This window comes from Megascapheus bottae, chromosome 17 (genome assembly GCF_031878675.1).
Source record: "Megascapheus bottae isolate mThoBot1 chromosome 17, mThoBot2.hap1, whole genome shotgun sequence".
In the NCBI taxonomy this organism is placed as follows: domain Eukaryota; kingdom Metazoa; phylum Chordata; class Mammalia; order Rodentia; family Geomyidae; genus Megascapheus; species Megascapheus bottae.
Genome location: NC_143525.1, coordinates 20569046 through 20588312, shown reverse-complemented (window position 1 = coordinate 20588312; position 19267 = coordinate 20569046). Strand labels below are relative to the sequence as shown.

Below are 19267 nucleotides of genomic sequence, written 5' to 3'. Positions count from 1 at the left end.
AGAAACTACAATAAAGCATGTATCTTTTCCAGTGCATATAGTGTATTTACTAATATATACACTACTCTGTGGCAAGCCTTAACCATTTATCAGGCAAAATAATTTCACACTATAGAAGAATTAGGCAGAAAAAAAAATAACCAAAAAGAAAAACAAAAATCAGACATTTGGAAATTGAGCAACATACTGCTAAATAAGACAAGAGTCAAATATAAATGTCAAGGGAAATGAGAAAATAATTGGGACCAAATACAAGTGAAATTGGAAACAGAGGAATAAGCATCTTATCTAACAGTTGTCAGTGAAACTGAAAGAGATTTTCTCTGATTAGGCTATTTACCTTCTAGTGTTTTTTATTTTTTATTTTTATTGTCAGTCCTGGGGCTTGAACTCAAGGCTTGAGCACTGTCCTTGGGCTTTCTTAAGGCTAGAGCTCTACCACTTGAGCCATAGCACCGTTTCTAGCTTTTTCTATGTATGTGGAACCAAGGAATGGAACCTGGGTCATTGTGCATGCTAGGCAAGCACTCTACCACTAGGCCAAACTCCCGGCCCTACCATCTTGTGTTTTTTTAAAGAGTGTGCTTTAAACCACATTAGCTTACAACAGCAGTCATCTTGCTATAGGGAAAAGATTCTGGAAGCTAGAGAGAGAGAAAGCTAAGTAATATTGCATTTTCTCTACAAGAGTGCACTTTGTACTGTTACAGGGCCTGGCCATCAGCCACAAATGCCACTACTGTGAAGGGGCTGGCTAAATATCAATGAAAAGACCAATAGTTCAAGAATAGTCACGTGTGCGTGGTATTTGGCAGAAGGAACAGAACTGAAATCAGAAGCTTCTTCTGAAAGCAGAGTTCACAGCATCGACTCATGGAAGTCAAATACTTGATGCAAATTCTAGAGCTGTGATAGATACCAGGAAAAAATAAAAAGTCAGTCACTTTCTTCTAAACACAGACCAGAGGACAAACTCTGTCTCTAGATTTCTTGCTTCAAATTTCTCAAAAGTAAGTTCCTTGTGTTTTCATGTTATGCTATGATATTTGCTATTTTTTTTTTGCTGTTGTTGCTGTTGCTTTTTATCTGGATTATTTTCTTATAACCATATTTATAAAGTTTGGTGAGCTAAATTCTAAGGCTCTGGGCTGAGATTACTTGGGAAATAAGCTGGTTTGATAGTAGGATAGGCTGTTTAATAGTATATATAAAAAGCATTGAGTTAAAAGTTTTGAAAATTTTACAATCATTGCACCATTTGAAGACAGAAAGTGAGTGTAGAAATAAGCTTAAAATGGTTATCAATTTGATTATAGAAGAACTCAGAACCCTGAGAATGAATTTGTAAATCTGTGATGTTTTAGAAGCTGTGGTTATTTTTTATTGCAAGGCATTTGGGGATAGTTGTTCTGATTTTTGACAGTATTTACCAACCACATTTACAGAAATATTTTTAATGTCACTTCTTATTACTCTCAGGATTTAAGAATTTTAGTAATAAAAGGTATTTTCTGTGAGATTTCCTTCCTATTTGGAGACCTTGAGTTGAAGGAAAATGTGGACTATGTAACTTTCTCTTATCACAATATTCCCACAGCTACACACTGTTTATGATAAGCAAAAGTTTCATGCTTTTAGAGTGTTAAGAACTGAGCTCTGAATTTAACAACAATATGAGAGGAAACCTTCAATTATTCTATTTATAAACTATTTGTCATATGTAGAAGAAGAAATTCCTGTCACTGGGATTTTTTTTAACAAAGTACAGAATTTGCAGCAGTTCCTTTACAAATGGAAAGAAAAAAAACCCTAAGGAATTGGATTCCCGTTGAAGTTTCTGTATCACAAGGGGCTGTCCTTGACTCCAAACTGAAGGGATCTCTAGCTTGGCCAGTTCACCCTCATCCCCAACCCTGCACTGGCCCACTCTGAATTCTCTATACTAATGACTTACTGACATGATTCTCAGACATTCTACACTGAGTGCAATGGCTATTGCATTCCTGCCATTGTCTCTCCCTGGACTTTCGGGTTGTCTCTCTTTGCTCAGTAACCCTGTCAATGCCTGGGCCAGTGTGACTTCCATGGGAACTAACTGGCCTCTGGCCTCATCACCTGAACTTAGACTCTAGGAAGGAAGTTCTGCCCTGAATATGATCCTGGCCCATGAATGGGGATGAGGGCTTCAGTTGGGGACAAACCCATTTGGGATCACTATGGTCGAGTGAATAGCAATCCTGGGGTTTCCTGTCCTAGCCAGCATGGCGTTCTCAAGGGAAGAGACTGCCTTCTAGATGGGAAGGAGCAAGCAGATCCAACCCGTTCTTTCAAGTCTCATGCCTGACATGCCTCTCAAACCCACCGGTTTTGTGGAGATAGTGTTGAGTTTTGCTTTGGGGGATTTTTCTGGTTTTGGGGTGTGTGTGTGTGTGTGTGTGTGTGTGTTATTTTTTATCTATCTGTCTTTTTGGGGGGAAAGGGGGCAGAGAAATGGAGGGACAAAGAGCAAATAAATGCAGCAGTGGTACTCGCTAGACTAGACACTACTAGAAATGAACTCTACATTACGGGTAGCCCAAAGCCTAGGTACATAAGGTCATATAGGATGAGAGTAAATGAAAGGATCTCTAGGATATGGAAATAAGAGTTTTATATTATGTGATTGTTGTTCTTAATGTACTATGTTATTTTTCTTCTCTTTTTTTGCTCATATTGTTACTGTTTCTGACTTTGTTACCTGGCATATTGTAGATATGTTTATTTGTTTATCTGAAATAGGAAAGGGAAGGGGGGAAAACAAGATGATTGGGAGGGAGAGGGGGGAGGAAAATGAAGACAAAAACATGAGAAGGGGTATCAATGTGTGAGAAGTAATGCACCTACTTCCTGGTGAATGTAACTATAACCCCTCCAACAATTAAAAAAAAAAGAAATGAACTCTACAACTTATGGGCAGTGAAGGGAGGGGAAAATTAGGCAAGTACAAAAGAAGAGGTGACATTGTCCAAAAAGAAATTACTCATTGCCTGACTTGTGAAATGGTAATCTCTCTGGTACATCATAATAAATAAATAAATAAATAAATACAGCATAATAACAATAAATAAACAATAAACCCAATGAGTATTCCAGAATATCTTTATTTCCTGTAATTTAGCCCAGACATCCAATTTCCTTCCACAGGAAAGACACGTTTGGGAAAACTTGTATTTCAAAGTTTCCAGTAGAGTTTTCATAAAATGAGGTCATAGATTCTGGGGAAGGTCTAAAATGTAACAGTAACCATTGAAGAAATAACTATGTCTTATATATTTTGGGGAGGAAAGAGGAAGCAGAGGAAGAAAAGAAATCTTTATTGATTCAGCTTAGGAACTGAAATAATATATACAATAAAGTAAGACTTGAAACAAAACTAGAATCAGATTAAAAGTGGTTTAACAGGAGAATAAAACCTGAGAGGCCAATTGTGAAAATTCACACAGGACTTAATTCACATCTTAAAATACAGCTTTTCTATCAGTTTTCTAAGCATTAAATCAATTAAGGATTTATTTAATATATTAGGCAAAACATTTTAAAAGTCAACCAAAGCTTTAAAAATGGAGGGACACTGGGGCTGGGAGTTTGGCCTAGTGGTAGAGTGCTTGCCTAGCATGCACGAAGACCCAGGTTCGATTCCTCGGTACCCCACATACATAGCAAAAAGCCAGAAGTGGTGCTGAGGCTCAAGTGATAGAGCTCTAGCCTTGAGAAAGTCCAAGGACAGCGCTCAAGCCCTGATCTCAAGCCCAGGACTGGCAAAAAAAATGGAGGGACAAATAAAGATAGGTGAATAAATGTTAGCCCAAAGAATCCTCTTTATTTTTAAAGTGATCAGCTTCAAGTATTTGTAACAGCAACATAGAATGCTAAGAGATATACACTGCAGGAATGGCTTAAGTTAATCCCAGCTAGCAAAAGAAGAAAGTGTGAAAGAGCTAAGCCCATTCATGGAGCAGACTATGAAGAGTGAATTACAGTTAAGTCAGTAACTGGCAGATGAATGATATAGTCTGGTATTGAGGGAAGGAAGGTAAGGGTGTAATGAAATGCGAACTTGGAAACTCTCAGACTCTAAGCATTGGCTTTGAATATTGAAGTTATCACTGTCCAACATTTTCTTCTCATTTATGGGTTATTTGTACTTGGAAAGAACTCAGCATTTACTATGTTTTCTGTTCTTTCTCATCACACAGGACAACATGGGCAAGAGAGAGATAAGTGTGTGCCAGCAAATGTGGGCATTGTTACACAAGAACATCCTTAAAAAATGGAGAATGAGAAGAGAGACCCTCATGGTATGCCTTGCTATTGGTGCCACTTGATACTCTAATAGGCCAATGCATGTATCAGGGCCGTATATAGACTGTTTTAGTATGCTACACACATCAAAAAATAAGTAAATAAATGACACCCGTGTAACAGAAGGATTTATCAGACCTTGACTCTATTTGAAGGCATTTCAGTTGGCACCAGCCCATAAACTGAGGTCTAAAAGCAATGAGACTGATAAGAAATTGAGAATTCAATGTGTGTTGTGGAAACCAGTGGTCACACTTTTACAAGTGTTCCAAACTCACAAAGAAGGTGAAACTGAGTGTACTAAAGATATGACAAATAAATCAACCCACAGAAACAGGAAGTCCATGTATTTCCCCTTTGAGTTTCTTTCTCTTTTTAAAAAATAATTCATGATTCTCAAAAATAGTATTTAAAAAAAATAGTAGCAGAGGTTTTAGATATATTCAGTGCCAAGAAGAAAGTTGTCATTAATTGATGATCTTACCATGGAGTCTGTTTGATTTGATGTCTTTTGTGTTTTAACCAGATAGGTATATCTAAGTCATGTTTTGGTTGTATTGTTTTGTTTTGTGGCAGTCTCATTGTGGAACTCAGATTGGACTCAAACTCATGATTCTCCTGAGTGAAGTAGGGTACCCAAGTAATATTACCTGAAAATAATTTACAACACTTTGCCTGATTGCATTTCATATTTTCTCAAGTCAATATAGACATTCGCTTTGGTCCTGGAGTTTGATTCATTTGAATTCCTATTGACAGTTCATAAACAATGAATTTATACTCTACATATTTGAAACGGTTCCAAACTGGGGAAGATGTTCAAATTTTAAAAAGAAACAAAGAATCAAATTCTTTGACCAACTATGACAAAATGATTGTGGATGAATGTTCTGAAGTCATGACTATTCTTTTTCCTGGATTGTGTAGGAATGGATGAATGCTTTGCTCCTCCTGCTCTTTCTGTACCTATGTCCTAACTATCATGAAGTTAATGATTTTTCTTCCCTGAATTCTACGGATTTGGGAAGAGTAGATTCATTTAGTGGATCCAAATTTACAATTGTGTACACTCCTCTTACCAATACAACCCAAGAGATAATGAAGAAAGTTGCCTCTACCTCTTTCATGACAGGTGAGTTTCCTAACAATGCAGGAGGAATATACGGTAACCAGATTTGTTTCCTTTGCCTACCTACCAATGCTAATTTGTTCCTTCTGATGGGGCCTAGATAGAACATTGGGATTTCCTGATTTATTAGAAGTCAGCCCTTGGTTTCATTTTACTTTCATGAAGAACTGTGGTGAAAACCATTGAACCTGACATCTTGAGGTTGCATCTTTCAGTAGGATATTAAGAAAAATATTCCCTTCTCTTATGACAGGCAGAGAAGTTTTTGGACTGTCCGATGAAGAAAGCATCGAAGAAGTAACAGCACATTACCATGAGGATATAGCAAGAGTCATTTTTACTGATACATACTCATATCATCTGAAATTCTTGTTGGGGGAAAGAATCCCAGTAAGGAAAGAACACAGAGACCACACAGGTAACTCTCCAAGGATGCAGCCCCATCACTCTGCATTTCAATTAGGTCTTGGGAGAGATGTTAGCATGTCAAAATAGGCAACCCTGTGAGAAGGGATCTTCACATTTAGATATACTGATGTGGTCTATAGATTGTTAGATGGACATATAGGGACAATGTCTTACTAAATATGCATATATACTATATATGCATAGAAACAGACAAGAAGACCTTGGGTTGGAGACATGACTGAATTTCCTTGTCAATTTGGAGTCTGGAGAGATGATACATTTAAAAAGAGTGGAAACTGAAAAGTCCTTTAGGTATGAAAGAAGAAAAGGAAGCTTGTCTGTCTTCTTTTGGGTTCTGAGTGAACAAACAAAAATTCTATGTAAGAAATTATAGCTCTGATTTGCAATAGAGCAAAACCTAGATACATAAGGCCATATAGTATGATGCTACATGAAAGGACCTCTAGGATATAGAAACAAAAGCCATATAATGAGTGATTGTTGTCCTTAATGTACTATGCTATCTCTCATCTCTTTTGCTGTCCCTTGGTTATCTCATATTGTTACAGTATTTCACTTTGTTATCTGATAGATTGGATATATGCGTATTTGGTTATTTGAAATTGGATAGGGAAGGGGGGAAAGCATGGGAGGGAATGATATGGGGACCAAGACATGAGAAAGGGCATCAATGTATGTGAAGCACTGCACCTTCCATCTGGCGAATGTAATGTAACCCTTCTATTAATTATAATAAAAAATTATATGAGAAAAAGAAATTATAGCTCTGGGGCTAGGATTATAGTTCCTAAATTTATAGTTCTTTATGATGTTAACCTGACTATAAATTCAAATAAAGTGATCCCTGGCTGGTCCAGCACTAAGGTAACTACAGAAAGAGTCATTTCTTCTCTAAAAAGAGCAATGTTACCCATGGAGAACAAAAATAGAATATCTCTGAATATAAACTTACCATCAGATAGTCAAGATTCTATAATGAAAATCAAGAGACCCAATCAAGCTGAGTACTTCCTTCTCAGTGGAATTATAAAATTATGAATATTAACTGTTATATCAAAATGTTACATCAATCAAGATTTTAAATAAGATGGAGTGGAATAAAAATCTGAGAGAGGGAAACCTAGTGAGAGCTTAAAAACATAAACACAAAGCTTAGGAAATCCATTAGCTAGTTGGAGGCTGCTACTAAGGCAAACACATCAATGTCTTACTTTTTGTTTTATATGTCTTAGATGTTATATTTTACATTATTTTGTAACACTTGACTAAGTTCCTAATATTTTATTTTATTGTTGGGGTGATGTACAGAGGGGTTACATTTGTCAGGCAGTGGGCACAGTACTTCTTGAACACTGTTACTCCTTCCCATGTTTTTCTCTCACTTTCTCTCCCCCCAGTTCATAATAATTTTACAATTCTAATGCAATATGCATTCATTCATGTATTCATTTCAATTCATCTTACTCAAGAATGTCACTTTAAGGGGCCGGGAGTTTGGCCTAGTGGTTAAGGTGCTTGCCTAGCATGCATGAAGACCCAGGTTCGATTCCTCGGTACCACATACATAGAAAAAAGCCAGAAGTGGTGCTGAGGCTCAAGTGGTAGAGCTCTAGCCTTGAGAAAGTCCAAGGACAGTGCTCAGGCCCTGAGCCCAAGCCCAGGACTGGCAAAAAAAAAAAAAAAAAAAAAAAGAATGTCACTTTAAGAAGGAAAGAGGCATCTCTTGGTCCCAGGCACAGGGACCACCTGTCACCTCAAGAGCCATTCACCTGCTGGGAACTAATGAACTCAATCCATGGAAATTCAATTTTAAAAAAAACAGTTGGCTTACAAGAGATGTGTAAAAATGTTCCTCTTGGTCAGATATCATTAAAATGAAGATGCATTCAATAACAATGACCAGTTTTGCCTCTGTTAATAGTAAGTTGAATGAGGAGAGGCAGAAAAGAAAAAGGCTAGAGTCAAAAGGATGAAAAAATGCATTACCCCGACAATAAAGAATTTAAAAAATAATTTAAAAAAAAAAGAATGTCACTTTAATAGAGCTAAATCTTCAATAAACTTTGTCATCAAAATCTTTGTCTTCAAAGTACATTCTGATCAACATGGCTGAAGTATTATTTTATCTTATTCAGACTTTTGTATTTGCCCATTATGATTGTGTTGCATCTTATGTCAGAACAAAGCATTAGTTCAGTGTTTCACAATGCATAATGTATTCTGAAAACATTTAAAATGATACTTTTATCACAGTGTGGATCATTTCTGAGAGCCATCTGCTATCATTCATAGGGAATGAAATAACCCAGTTGAAGTTATGGCTTCTTTTTCTTTCCGTAAAGCTCCTTGTGTTGAAATAGATGAAGGTTTTGACTGTCAACTTTCAGTGTTCTGGAAGGAAGGTTTCCTGGCTCTTCAAGCTGCCATTAACGCTGCCATTATTGAAGTGAGTACAAAATGTTCAAGGAAAACGAATGTTTAAGCAAACTGATGCAATTCAAGGCATTAAAAGCTTCATGGGAGAAAATGCAAATGAATAGGCTTGTTCTTGCATTTATTTATTCATGTCTCTATAACCAAGTTTAAAAGGTTGCTAAATGTCATGAGGAGATAAAGGTTCTAAGAAGAAAACCTGGCCCCTATAAAAGTGAAGGATTGACCCCCACCCTGTTTTCCCAGGTATGTACAGACACAGGCAAGCCCTCAAAGATAAGTGCAGACTGCCTGACACAGGCAGGGCAATTCTACCTGAACCTGGCTGCAAGCATTCCATTGTGGGCCTAGCCCATAAGGCTCTGAGACCAAGCTGTGAGGCCAGGAAAGGGTTAAGAAGTTGGAAGACTAAAAACTGTATCCTGTGAAGGTCAAATCATCTAGGCAAGATAGATGTAAAGCTGCTTGAACATTAACAAGCTTGAGACCGTGGATGAAGGAATACTTACCTTATTTTCTGCCTGTACCTGCAGTCATCCCCCCGCTCCCCGCATACTAAGCTCAGGTGACCCCTGTCTCCTTGCTGAGATCCTATAAAACCCTTGACTCCAACCACCCTCCCCCGACACAACTTCCATACCCATGGGAAAGTCTGTGGCCCTCACTGGCAGGAAATAGTCCTAGCCTGTTGAGATTGAATCCAGCCTGTTTCCTCCCTTTTTTCTCTATTTTCTTTTTTTTTTCTTTTCCTTTTTTTTTTCTTTTGTTTTTTCTTGTCAATCCTGGAGCTTGAACTCAGGGCCTAAGCACTATCCTTGAGCTTTCTCAAGGCTAGAGCTCTACCACTTGAGCCACAGCACCATTTCTGGCTTTTTCTATGTATGTGGTACCAAGGAATGGAACCCCAATCTTTGTGCATGCAAGGCAAGCACTCTACCACTAGGCCACACTCCCAGCCACTCCATTTTCTTAAAGAAGAACAGAGAGAGGCTACTACGAGGGTATCCATGAAGCCCTTATATATAAGTAAATGAGAACTTCTCTCCTAGAGCTTCACTGAAGAAATCCCAAGTGGAACAACAGTTCCACTTCAAGTTTGAAGTAAGGGGTTGATGAGGGGTTTATGGAATCAAGAAAAGGAGTCAGAAAAGGCATTGCAAACAAAGTGATGCTGGGTGACAACTAATAAAACACATAGGAAACTCAACAACCCATGAACAACTCAAAGATGTTGATGTGGAATTTAGGATAGTTAGTTTTTCAGTCATAGAAAAGGAGATGGTTTAACCAAGAACATTTTTTTTTTCAAAAAGTAGAGGTTGTCCTTTATGAACGTACAAATGCTGCTTCCTCTCTTTCTTCAGGTCACCACCAATCGCTCTGTGATGGAGGAGCTATTGTCAGTCACTGGGAAGTTCATGAAAGTGCATCCCTTCATTGGTCAAGGAGGCATTGCAACTGATTTCTTCATCTTCTGCTGCATCATTTCCTTCTCCCCATTTAGTTATTATGCATCTGTCAATGTTACAAGAGAGAGAAAAAAGATAAAGGGTTTGATGAAAATGATGGGTCTCCGAGATTTGGCCTTCTGGTGAGTCATATGAAGGGCAGGGAAAGAGATAAGTGGGGAAAAAAAACAGAATAAGTGGTCATCTTCAAAGTATCTTTATTAAAAGCCTAATGGCTAGACTTTTGTTCCCCATTATCCATACAAATGGAATGCATTGTCCCAGGTGTCACATTTGCTAGTCTGAGGTTGGACATGGCTGTGTTTCTGAAAGAAAGAGCACTGGGTTGGGTGAGTGGGTTAGGAGTTAGTGAATGGCAGGGAAGTGACACAGCGATGTCTCTGCCAGATAGAATTGCAGCCAGGACACAACTGAGTGGGATAAAAAGGCTTAAGGCTAAGGAGATCCTTTGGGACCAAAGAGTAGGAGGGTGAATGGACTAAATTCTGTGTGAGAATTTGTGACTCACTGACTGAAAGATCCAGAAGATGATGTCAGGAAGGAAAAGAGGGAACCAGGGGCCTGATGAATTATGCCTCTGGCAATAAGCTAGGACATAAAGTTTCTTCCAGCTAGCACTAATAGCCTAGAAATCAGTATCAACTGCCTTATTGAGTTACTGTAAAATCAAAGGAAAATACAGCCAAGTAGTGGAATCTAGAAACTCCAGAGCAAAACATCAAGATGTGAAACACAGTTACTTAATGTATCTGTTCAATAAGTTCTCTGTAAAGAAAATGAGTCCCACAGAAATTGTTTCTTGGCATAGAGGTCAGATGAAAAACACAGATGACTTAATGCTTACTAAGTCCTTAAAACATTATCCAAGACAACTGTTTTATATATTGGCTATTAATTTGGTGGTTTCTAGCAGCTTTGTTTCTGATCACTAAATGATCACTGTTTCTTTATGCCTTTCTAAAAATTTTTTAAAGCAGATAAAGTAATTGATGAGGAAGGGAAAACTCTTCTCAAGCAAAAGAAATAGGATTTTGAGGGGGAGAAAAGTATTCTATCTTAATAGGAAACAGGTTGAATTTAAAGCAATTAAGACTATTCGATGCATACATATAGAGTAAAATGAGAATGGTTTGGGAGAAGAGCCAGAGTTTTACATAAGGACCAATTTCTTATCTCTAAGGAAATTCATGGAACTCCTTACATTATTGGCTCCCAGGGAAAAGGACCTGGGGTTCACCGAGGAGCCCCCATCTAACTCTATAAGACCCTACTGCATCTCAGTCCTCAACTCACTGGTGTTTACCACGGTTTACACAGCATGAGTTCTGGAGATAAAATGCGCCTACCCAGAGCCATCAAACTGGAACCAAATCTTCCTTTGTTCACGTTGATTCATATGTGTGTGTGTGTGTGTGTGTGTTGTGTGTATGTGTATGTGCACTAGCACAGGTGTGTGATTCCTGAAACATGTTAAAAAAATTCATAATTTGTGACAAATTCTGCCCAGAAATTTTTACATTGCATTTGCCTGTGGCAGAATCCTCAGTAAAATATGGTCTGAATGAGGCTGTGAGCAGATGCATGGACCAGTGAAGAAATAATGACATTTGATTGGATTGCAGGTCTCTTCTCTTTTTCCAGTGGAACACAAAATCCTAAAATAGCACTTTATTTCCACATCAGGCTGTCCTGGGGTTTGCTCTATGCTGGTTTCATCTTCATTATGGCCTTCTGCCTGGCACTTGTTATCAAATCTATCCAGTTTTTTGTCCTGTCCGACTTCATGGTAGTCTTCACCCTCTTCCTTCTTTATGGATTTTCCATGGTGAGTTAATAAATTAAATTTCTCTCTATCTATCTCATATCCAAAGAATCAAGTGTTTGGAGCCTACCCTACCTTAGACACTGAACAAAACAAAAGGGCAGAGGTATGGTCCCAGAAACGGAACACTTGCTTAGCATGTGTGAAACCTTAGTTTCAATTCTTGTATCACAAAATCAAGTGTTAGCTTAGCTTCCAGTTAAGTCATTACTCTGCATATGTTTCTTAGCTGGTCTATTCACAGGAAATGTCCATGGAAACAGGTACAATTTGATGTTTCGTATTTTATAATGATGACTTTATACCATGTTAAATAATGTAACTGTTTATTAAATCCCTTTTAATGCATTACTAATGACTCCTAAGAATCATAGACCAATGGAGTCTTCTCTCACCATAGATAGCGCTGGCTTTCTTAATGAGCGTCTTGGTAAAGAAGTCTTTCCTCACCGGCCAGCTCGTGTTCTTTTTCACCATCTTCTGGGGAAGCCTGGGGTTCACAGCATTATACAGATACCTTCCTGTGACCTTGGAGTGGATTCTAAGTGTTTTCAGTCCTTTTGCCTTTATGCTTGGAATGTCCCAGGTGAGACTCCATCTGATTGTTTATCAGCAACATCTTTCTCCTCTGGAATTCAGTAGTCTGCAATCACATTCACACTCTATGTTGTGAGATTTTTAAGCCCACACGTGGGTTCTTTGAGTTTACAATAATAAACTTTTGAAAGTATTTGGCCCAGCAAAACAAGCCATTCAGAAAGTGTATTCTTAAAAATGGTCAGTGTTCAGTTCTTTACCTTGAAATCATACTCATTGATTGGTAGGCTCTGTCTTTCCATAAAAGTTTTCTTTTTTTGGAAGGGGGGGCCTGGGAGTTTTGCCTAGTGGTATAGTGCTTGCCTAGCATGCATGAAGACCCAGGTTCGATTCCTCGGTACCACATACATAGAAAAAAAAGCCAGAAGTGGTGCTGAGGCTCAAGTGGTAGAGCTCTTGCCTTGAGAAGATCCAAGGACAATGCTCAGGCACTGAGCTCAAGCCCAGGACTGGCAGCAAAAAAAAAAAAAAAAAGGTTTTTTTCCTGCTTCTTTGATTCTTATTGGACTCACCTTGCCTTACATCCAATTAAAGGATAATGCCAATCATTAAATAGCACTTTTTAGGGCTTAACAAAATGAATCTTTAATTATGAAGCACTTGTTGATATGAACATTTACACATTGGCTCCTTGTAAAACTCACCAATGCTTTTTTCTTCCCCATAGTGAAAATTCCCCTTTGTCCAAGATTGTCAGAGAATATACATGTATTGACTCCATTCTATTGCAAAAGTCTAAGTTTAGGTTCAAATACCTTAGCCATGTTGCCTCTATTTCCTCCAAATATTCCAATTCACTTAGGATGTGGATTTTTTTTTTGCCAGTCCTGGGCTTGGGCTCAGGGCCTGAGCACTCTCCTTGGACTTTCTCTCAAGGCTAGCACTCTACCACTTGAGCCTTAGCACCACTTCTGGCTTTTTGCTATGTATGTGGAACCGAGGAATCGAACCCGGGTCTTCGTGGATGCTAGGCAAGCACTCTACCACTAAGCCAAACTCCCAGCCCAGGATGTGGATTTTTAAAGAATTAAATAATTATGGCTGCCAGGTGCAGTGGCTCACACCTGTAATCCTAGCCACTCAAGAGGCTAAGATCTAAGAATCAAAGTTCAAAGCCAGCCCAGGCACTAAAGAATGTGAGACTCTTATCTCCAATTAATCACTAGAAAATGGGAAGTGGGGCTATGGCTCAAGTGGTAGAATGGTAAGCCTTGAGCTAAAGAGCTCAAAGACAGAGCCCAGGCCCAGAATTCAAGCCCCATGACCCCCCCACACACAAAAATTATAGCAACTATTAATTTGCATTATAGATGCTCATAAGTCCATATTTCCCAATAGATCTAAGGCCATAGGCAATCTCCTTATCTGATTTTCTGTTCCTATTATGAGATAGTAAATAACTATTTTGTTATTTTTGTAACTATTTTATTCTTGTGCTAGATTGGCTCTAAATTTTCTTATAAATCTAATGGTCATCAATATATACTTTTTTAATCTTCAGCTTTTACACTTAGACTATGATTTGAATTCAAATGAAATTCCTGACACATCAAGCGGCTCAAATCTCATCATAGCCACAGACTTCATGTTGGCATTTGATACTTTCCTCTACTTGGCACTGACGATGTACTTGGAAAAGATTTTGCCAAGTGAGTAGTCTGTTAATTACAATATCATTTTATTAGGTTTATTTTCCAACACAAATCTCCTGTGGCTTGTTCTCTAAGATATGGCTTGTTGGGGAATTTGTTTCCAAGTGGATCTGGTAAACACCAAAACTATAGCAGCTTTTGTGTAACAACTTAGCATACTAATCCTGCCTATACATCAAGAACCATACAGAGAGATTTAAAAGAATAAGAAGCTTAGTTCACCCATGAGAGATTCAGATGAGATTTACCAATGCTAGCAGATGAGTATGGATGGTTTCAATGATCTTTTTGTGCTTGGCTTATTTCACTGGCCATAGTGACCTCCCATTTCACTCAAACAATGCTGCTGTAGGTATAAGGTTATTATGGGAAACAGTTTGGAGGTTGCTTGAAAAATTACCAAGGGAATTGTGCCACATGATCCAGCCATCTCACTGTTTGGTACCTAGTCAATGAAAATGAAATCAGTATGCCAGCCCCTTCGTACAATTACTGAGAGATAAGAAAAATATAATTGAGAAAATAAGAGAGATCACAGCACTCCTCACACCATCCAAGATAATAGAACCAACCTAAGTGTCCATAAATGGATGACTGAATAAAGGAAACATGCTTCACCATAAACATGGATTCACGAATTCCTACTCTGGAAAAATAAAGGATGAAGTCTTGTCCGTTGCAGTCAGGTCATAGAACATGCTGACATTTCCTCTCTTTTTTGTAACCTCAAAGGCAGGGAAAGACTACATCTATCCCCTCTGTGTTTCTCATTCAAGACAGAACCTCAAGGCCCCTTCAGTAATAAACAAAAATCCACACAAGAAGGAGAAGAGGAAAAAGAGAGCAGTGAGGAGATGGCTTGGGAGGCCCTGAATTAATTATAAGATTTAGATAATCTCTTAAGAAAGACCCTTGTTTCTGATTTTTAGAAAAACTAAGAGTAAAGAGATATCACGTTGCATGTTTTCATACAATCAGAGTTATCCCAATAGTGACATTATGCTGTCATTAATTTTTGTAGCAGGGATAAAATACAGAAAAAAGAATATTGCTCATAAATATTCTACCCCTTACCACCATCACTTATGAACTATATTTAAATACTATTTTCCACTCTGGCTTTGATTTTTTATGACAAAATCACTGCAACTTTTGTATATATCACAAGGAGTTGGCAAACTGATTTCATTTATTGTTATTTTAGGAACCTTGCCAATATGACCCTTGTAATTACAAATCCTTTCTGTTTTCCTCAACTTTTTCAAATACCAGCCCTCCATTTTCCGCTGTATGTCTTTGCAAGTGTAACGCACTTATGAGCAGAGCCTTCACAGACACGTTACTATACTTGAAATGGTATTATGCTATCCTGCTAGGAATTACTTTGACTAATCAATTTACATTTTCTTTTGGTGTGTATTCTGCAATTAATTTTTTTCTTTTTCAAATCCCTTTTCAAATTTATTTTAATGGCACTGTTGTAAATATTTTAGTGTTTTATTAAGTTATGTAGAATAATGCTGAATAATGCTGCATTTAGCTTTGTGCCTGTTTTTGTTTTGTATTTGTGTGATGGGGGCATACTCTCACTTTCTTACAAGTGTGTCATTTATTCTCTTTTTTTTTTTTTTTTTTGCCAGTTGTGGGCATGAGCTCAGGGCCTGAGCACTGTCCTTGGATTTTCTCAAGGTTAGAGCTCTACCACTTGAGCCTCAGCACCATTTCTGGCTTTTTTCTAACTATGTGGTACCGAGGAATCGAACCCGGGTCTTCATGCATGCTAGGCAAGCACTCTACCACTAGGCCAAACTCCCAGCCCATCATTTATTCTCTTAAGTCGTACTCAATCTTATCTTTAAATTTGTCCTATATATTCAATAATTACTTCTCAACATCTCTCCTTCCTTTTTTTCCTTTTTGAGGGGGTGGGGAGCTTTGTTTGATTGTTTGATTTTGGGGGTTTTTTGTGCATGTGCCAGCCCTGAGCTTAAACTCAAAGCGTGGGTGCTGCCTTGAACTCCTTCTATTTTTTGTTTAAGGGTGCTGCCTTGAACTCCTTCTATTTTTTGTTTAAGGTTAGCACTCTACCACTTGAGCCACAGTTCACTTCTGAGTTTTGGAGGTTATTTTATTGAAGATAAGAACCTCATGGACTCTCCTGCTTGAATTGGCTTTCAACCACAATCCTTAGATCTTCACATCCTTAGTAGCTAGGTTATAGATGTGGGCCGCTGGCACCCAGCTTCCTTCCTTTTCTTAGGGATACCTAATCTCCTAGACAGAATTTATCAGCAGTCATATATCTTGCATTTTTCCAGTCCAGTATCTCGCTTTTGGTGGTGATTAAGAAAAAAAATTCAGCATTTGTTGAAATTCCCTCTGAAAAAAATTCAAATCTTAGGAAATAACTGTCTTAGCATTGTTTTTCCTTATGAAGCAATATGTGTCAGCAAGAAGTTGTGTGCTGATGCTATGTCCAGGTTTAGCCACAAAGAGAATGTGTAGCCAAGGTACATTCGCGGGAGTGACTCTCACAGAAAGCGGTGATTGGACCAAACGTTTGTCTCCTGGTCTTACAGATGAATACGGACATCAATATTCACCCTTATTCTTCCTGAAGCCTTCATTTTGGTCACAAAAACAAAAGACCGATCATACAACCCTTGAAGATGTAGAAGATTTTGATTCTTCACTGAATGACTCTTTTGAACCAGTGTCTCAGGAATTCCATGGGAAAGAGGCCATTCGGTAAGGAAGGTGTGAATGGAGACCGGGCCAGGCCTGGGGATCTGACAGTACTTGAGGCAAGTGCCATTCTTGTTGGGTTATGTAGACATCTAGCTTCTTGCATGCTGTATCTAGCATTTGCCAGCTTGCATGTAAAGAAAAGTCCTTGAAGCATTAAAGCTGCCTGACATTCCCAAGAAATAACTTAGAGTTCACCAACCAAGACAATTCAACAAGACCCTTGCTTGGCTTTTTAGTCTTTTTCCTCTTGGTTCTTCCTCCATGCTTAACTTCCCTCCTTTTTCAGTTGGAAACATTCTTTTGTGTTTTGTCCCCTAAAATTTTAGTCATTACCCGATTTCCTTGTAAGTTTTTAAATTTCCCTCTCCTTTTCCTGTTGGTCTCTTAAAAGAAAGGGAGAGAAGGTCAAGAGAGAGTCACAAATGGGATTCAGGAAGCCATGAATTCCCACGAATTCCTTTCTTTTGGGAATTCTTCCCTCCAAATAAGAAAATAGGAAGAAAATCCTCAAGGATCATCAGTGTTAGTACATGACAGTCCTCTGTGAGCAGCAACTTCTATAACCTGTTCTACTTTTTCATCTTAGCTTATTCCAAATGTATCTCCTTTGTGGTGTGTGTGTGTGCGCATGCGCGTACACGCATGTTGTCCCTGGGACTTGAACTTACAAGGGCCTGGGCCCTCTGCCCAAGCTTTTGCCACACAAGGCTCCCACTGTACTACTTGAGCCATAGCTCCACTTCCTGCCTTTTGTTATGAATTGGAGATAAGAGTCTTTTGGTCGGGCCGGGAGTTTGGCCTAGTGGTTAAAGTGCTTGCCTAGCATGCATGAAGACCCGGGTTCGATTCCTCGGTACCACATACATAGAAAAAAGCCGGAAGTGGTGCTGAGGCTCAAGTGATAGAGCTCTAGCCTTGAGAAAGTCCAAGGACAGTGCTCAGGCCCTGAGCTCAAGCCCAGGACTGGCAAAAAAAAAAAAAAAAAAAGAGTCTTTTGGCCTTTCTTACCAGTACTGGCTTTGAACCACAGTTGTCAGATCTGTCTCCTGAGTAGCTAGTATTTCAGGTATGCGTCATCGGCAGCCCCTGACTTTCCTATTGTTTATTTGCCCTACTAGCTAAATTCAAATCTTGCTGAGCAGTTTAGAGCAAAGCAGTGGGTTTTGGGTTTTGGGGGGTTTTTTTTTGCCAGTCCTGGGCTTCGGCTCAGGGCCTGAGCACTGTCCTTGGACTTTCTCAAGGCTAGAGCTCTACCACTTGAGCCTCAGCACCACTTCTGGCTTTTTTCTATGTATGTGGTACCGAGGAATCGAACCCGGGTCTTCATGCATGCTAGGCAAGCACTTTAACCACTAGGCCAAACTCCCGGTCCCAGTGGGGTTTTTTTAATGTGTGCTGTGAGTTCCTTGTTTTTCTGATTGATCCTCTCAGCACCCCATCATTTATAAGTTCTATAGATGGACAATAAAATGGGATCAGAATAGAAATGAGAAGGCCTAATTAAGTAGGTTTGTGTCTAAAGTATTCTTTGTGACAAACTATATAAATTTGATTTAATGAATTCTATTTATCTGGTAGGATAACGCCGCATAGATAAAGTATCTAGGGTGCGGGATCTATAATAGCATAAGGCAGGTGTCAGCTCCATTCCATTTTTTCATCAAACAACATCATCATATGCTCGTTGGATGTTCACTAGAAACCAAGCACTGCACATCCAAGATTAGATATTTCAGTTATCTTCCAACACATTCAAGATTTCAGGTTGTGGAAACAGAAACATGCATAGAAGAGATGCATTGGTTAAGATTAACAGAGAAGCCAAGTGGCAGAGAAAGGATGAGAGCTCAAAAGCTTGGTCACTGAAACATATCCTGTCAAATAGTATGATTTACGACCACTCTTCCTTACTTGCTCCTCTGGAAAAAACAAAAAACAAAACTCTGGAGACCTAAGTTAAAATAACCCAAGTTTCTCCAACCTGTCCCAGTCGTCCAGGTAATCCTTACAGTATCAGATATCCAATGTCATCGCTCGGTCTGGCTTCCGTAGCTCTATGGTTCGGAATTGCTATTTTCTACTACTGGTAGGAAACATCGCAATCTATGAAATCAAAACATTATGCTGCCCAAACACACTGTTTTCAAGCTGCTGGGCAGCCAGGGTGGGGAGGCAGCATTCTAGCTGATTCTGTCACATGACAGCTTGGGAGTAAAGACCCAGCTCTTCTTTACCCTGAAGAAGAATCAGATTCTTCCAGTTCTGCCAACCAGACTAGAATTACAAACTGAAGAAAAGTCACTTCGAAATAACTTTTCTTTTTTCCTTTTTTTCCCCCCAGAATCAGAAATGTTACCAAAGAATATAAAGGAAAACCTGACAAAATAGAAGCTTTGAAAGGTAAAGAAGAAATGCAAATAATACATTGTTAAGGTTTGAGAGGTAAAAAGAAATAAATGCAATTAATAAGTTGATATTGATTTTCTGATTTTTCAACTCAATCTATTTTCCTTTTTAGGAGCAATTAATGGGGATATCTCAGAGTTGAAAGGCTAAGTCACATGATAAATTTCCTGTTTCAGCACTTTATTTCTACTTTATAAACTTAGAAGAAAAAGAAGAGTTTTTAAGGGCCAGATGAGGTGGT

General features: G+C 38.6%; 1 protein-coding gene across 1 annotated transcript in view; it reads left to right on the top strand.

Annotated features, from left to right (window-relative positions):
• The first annotated feature begins 832 nt into the window (after nt 1-832).
• The window catches only part of LOC150051331 (ABC-type organic anion transporter ABCA8-like), a 53786-nt gene continuing 35351 nt past the window's right edge, over nt 833-19267 (top strand). Inside the window, exons 1-11 of the mRNA XM_090350194.1 lie at nt 833-1010; nt 4232-4337; nt 5269-5473; nt 5724-5888; nt 8242-8345; nt 9697-9923; nt 11485-11626; nt 12024-12209; nt 13722-13869; nt 16452-16620; nt 18962-19020. Of these exons, the coding sequence (XP_090206320.1) occupies nt 4242-4337; nt 5269-5473; nt 5724-5888; nt 8242-8345; nt 9697-9923; nt 11485-11626; nt 12024-12209; nt 13722-13869; nt 16452-16620; nt 18962-19020 (1501 nt within the window). The 5' untranslated portion in view covers nt 833-1010; nt 4232-4241. The remainder of the gene's footprint in view (nt 1011-4231; nt 4338-5268; nt 5474-5723; nt 5889-8241; nt 8346-9696; nt 9924-11484; nt 11627-12023; nt 12210-13721; nt 13870-16451; nt 16621-18961; nt 19021-19267) is intronic.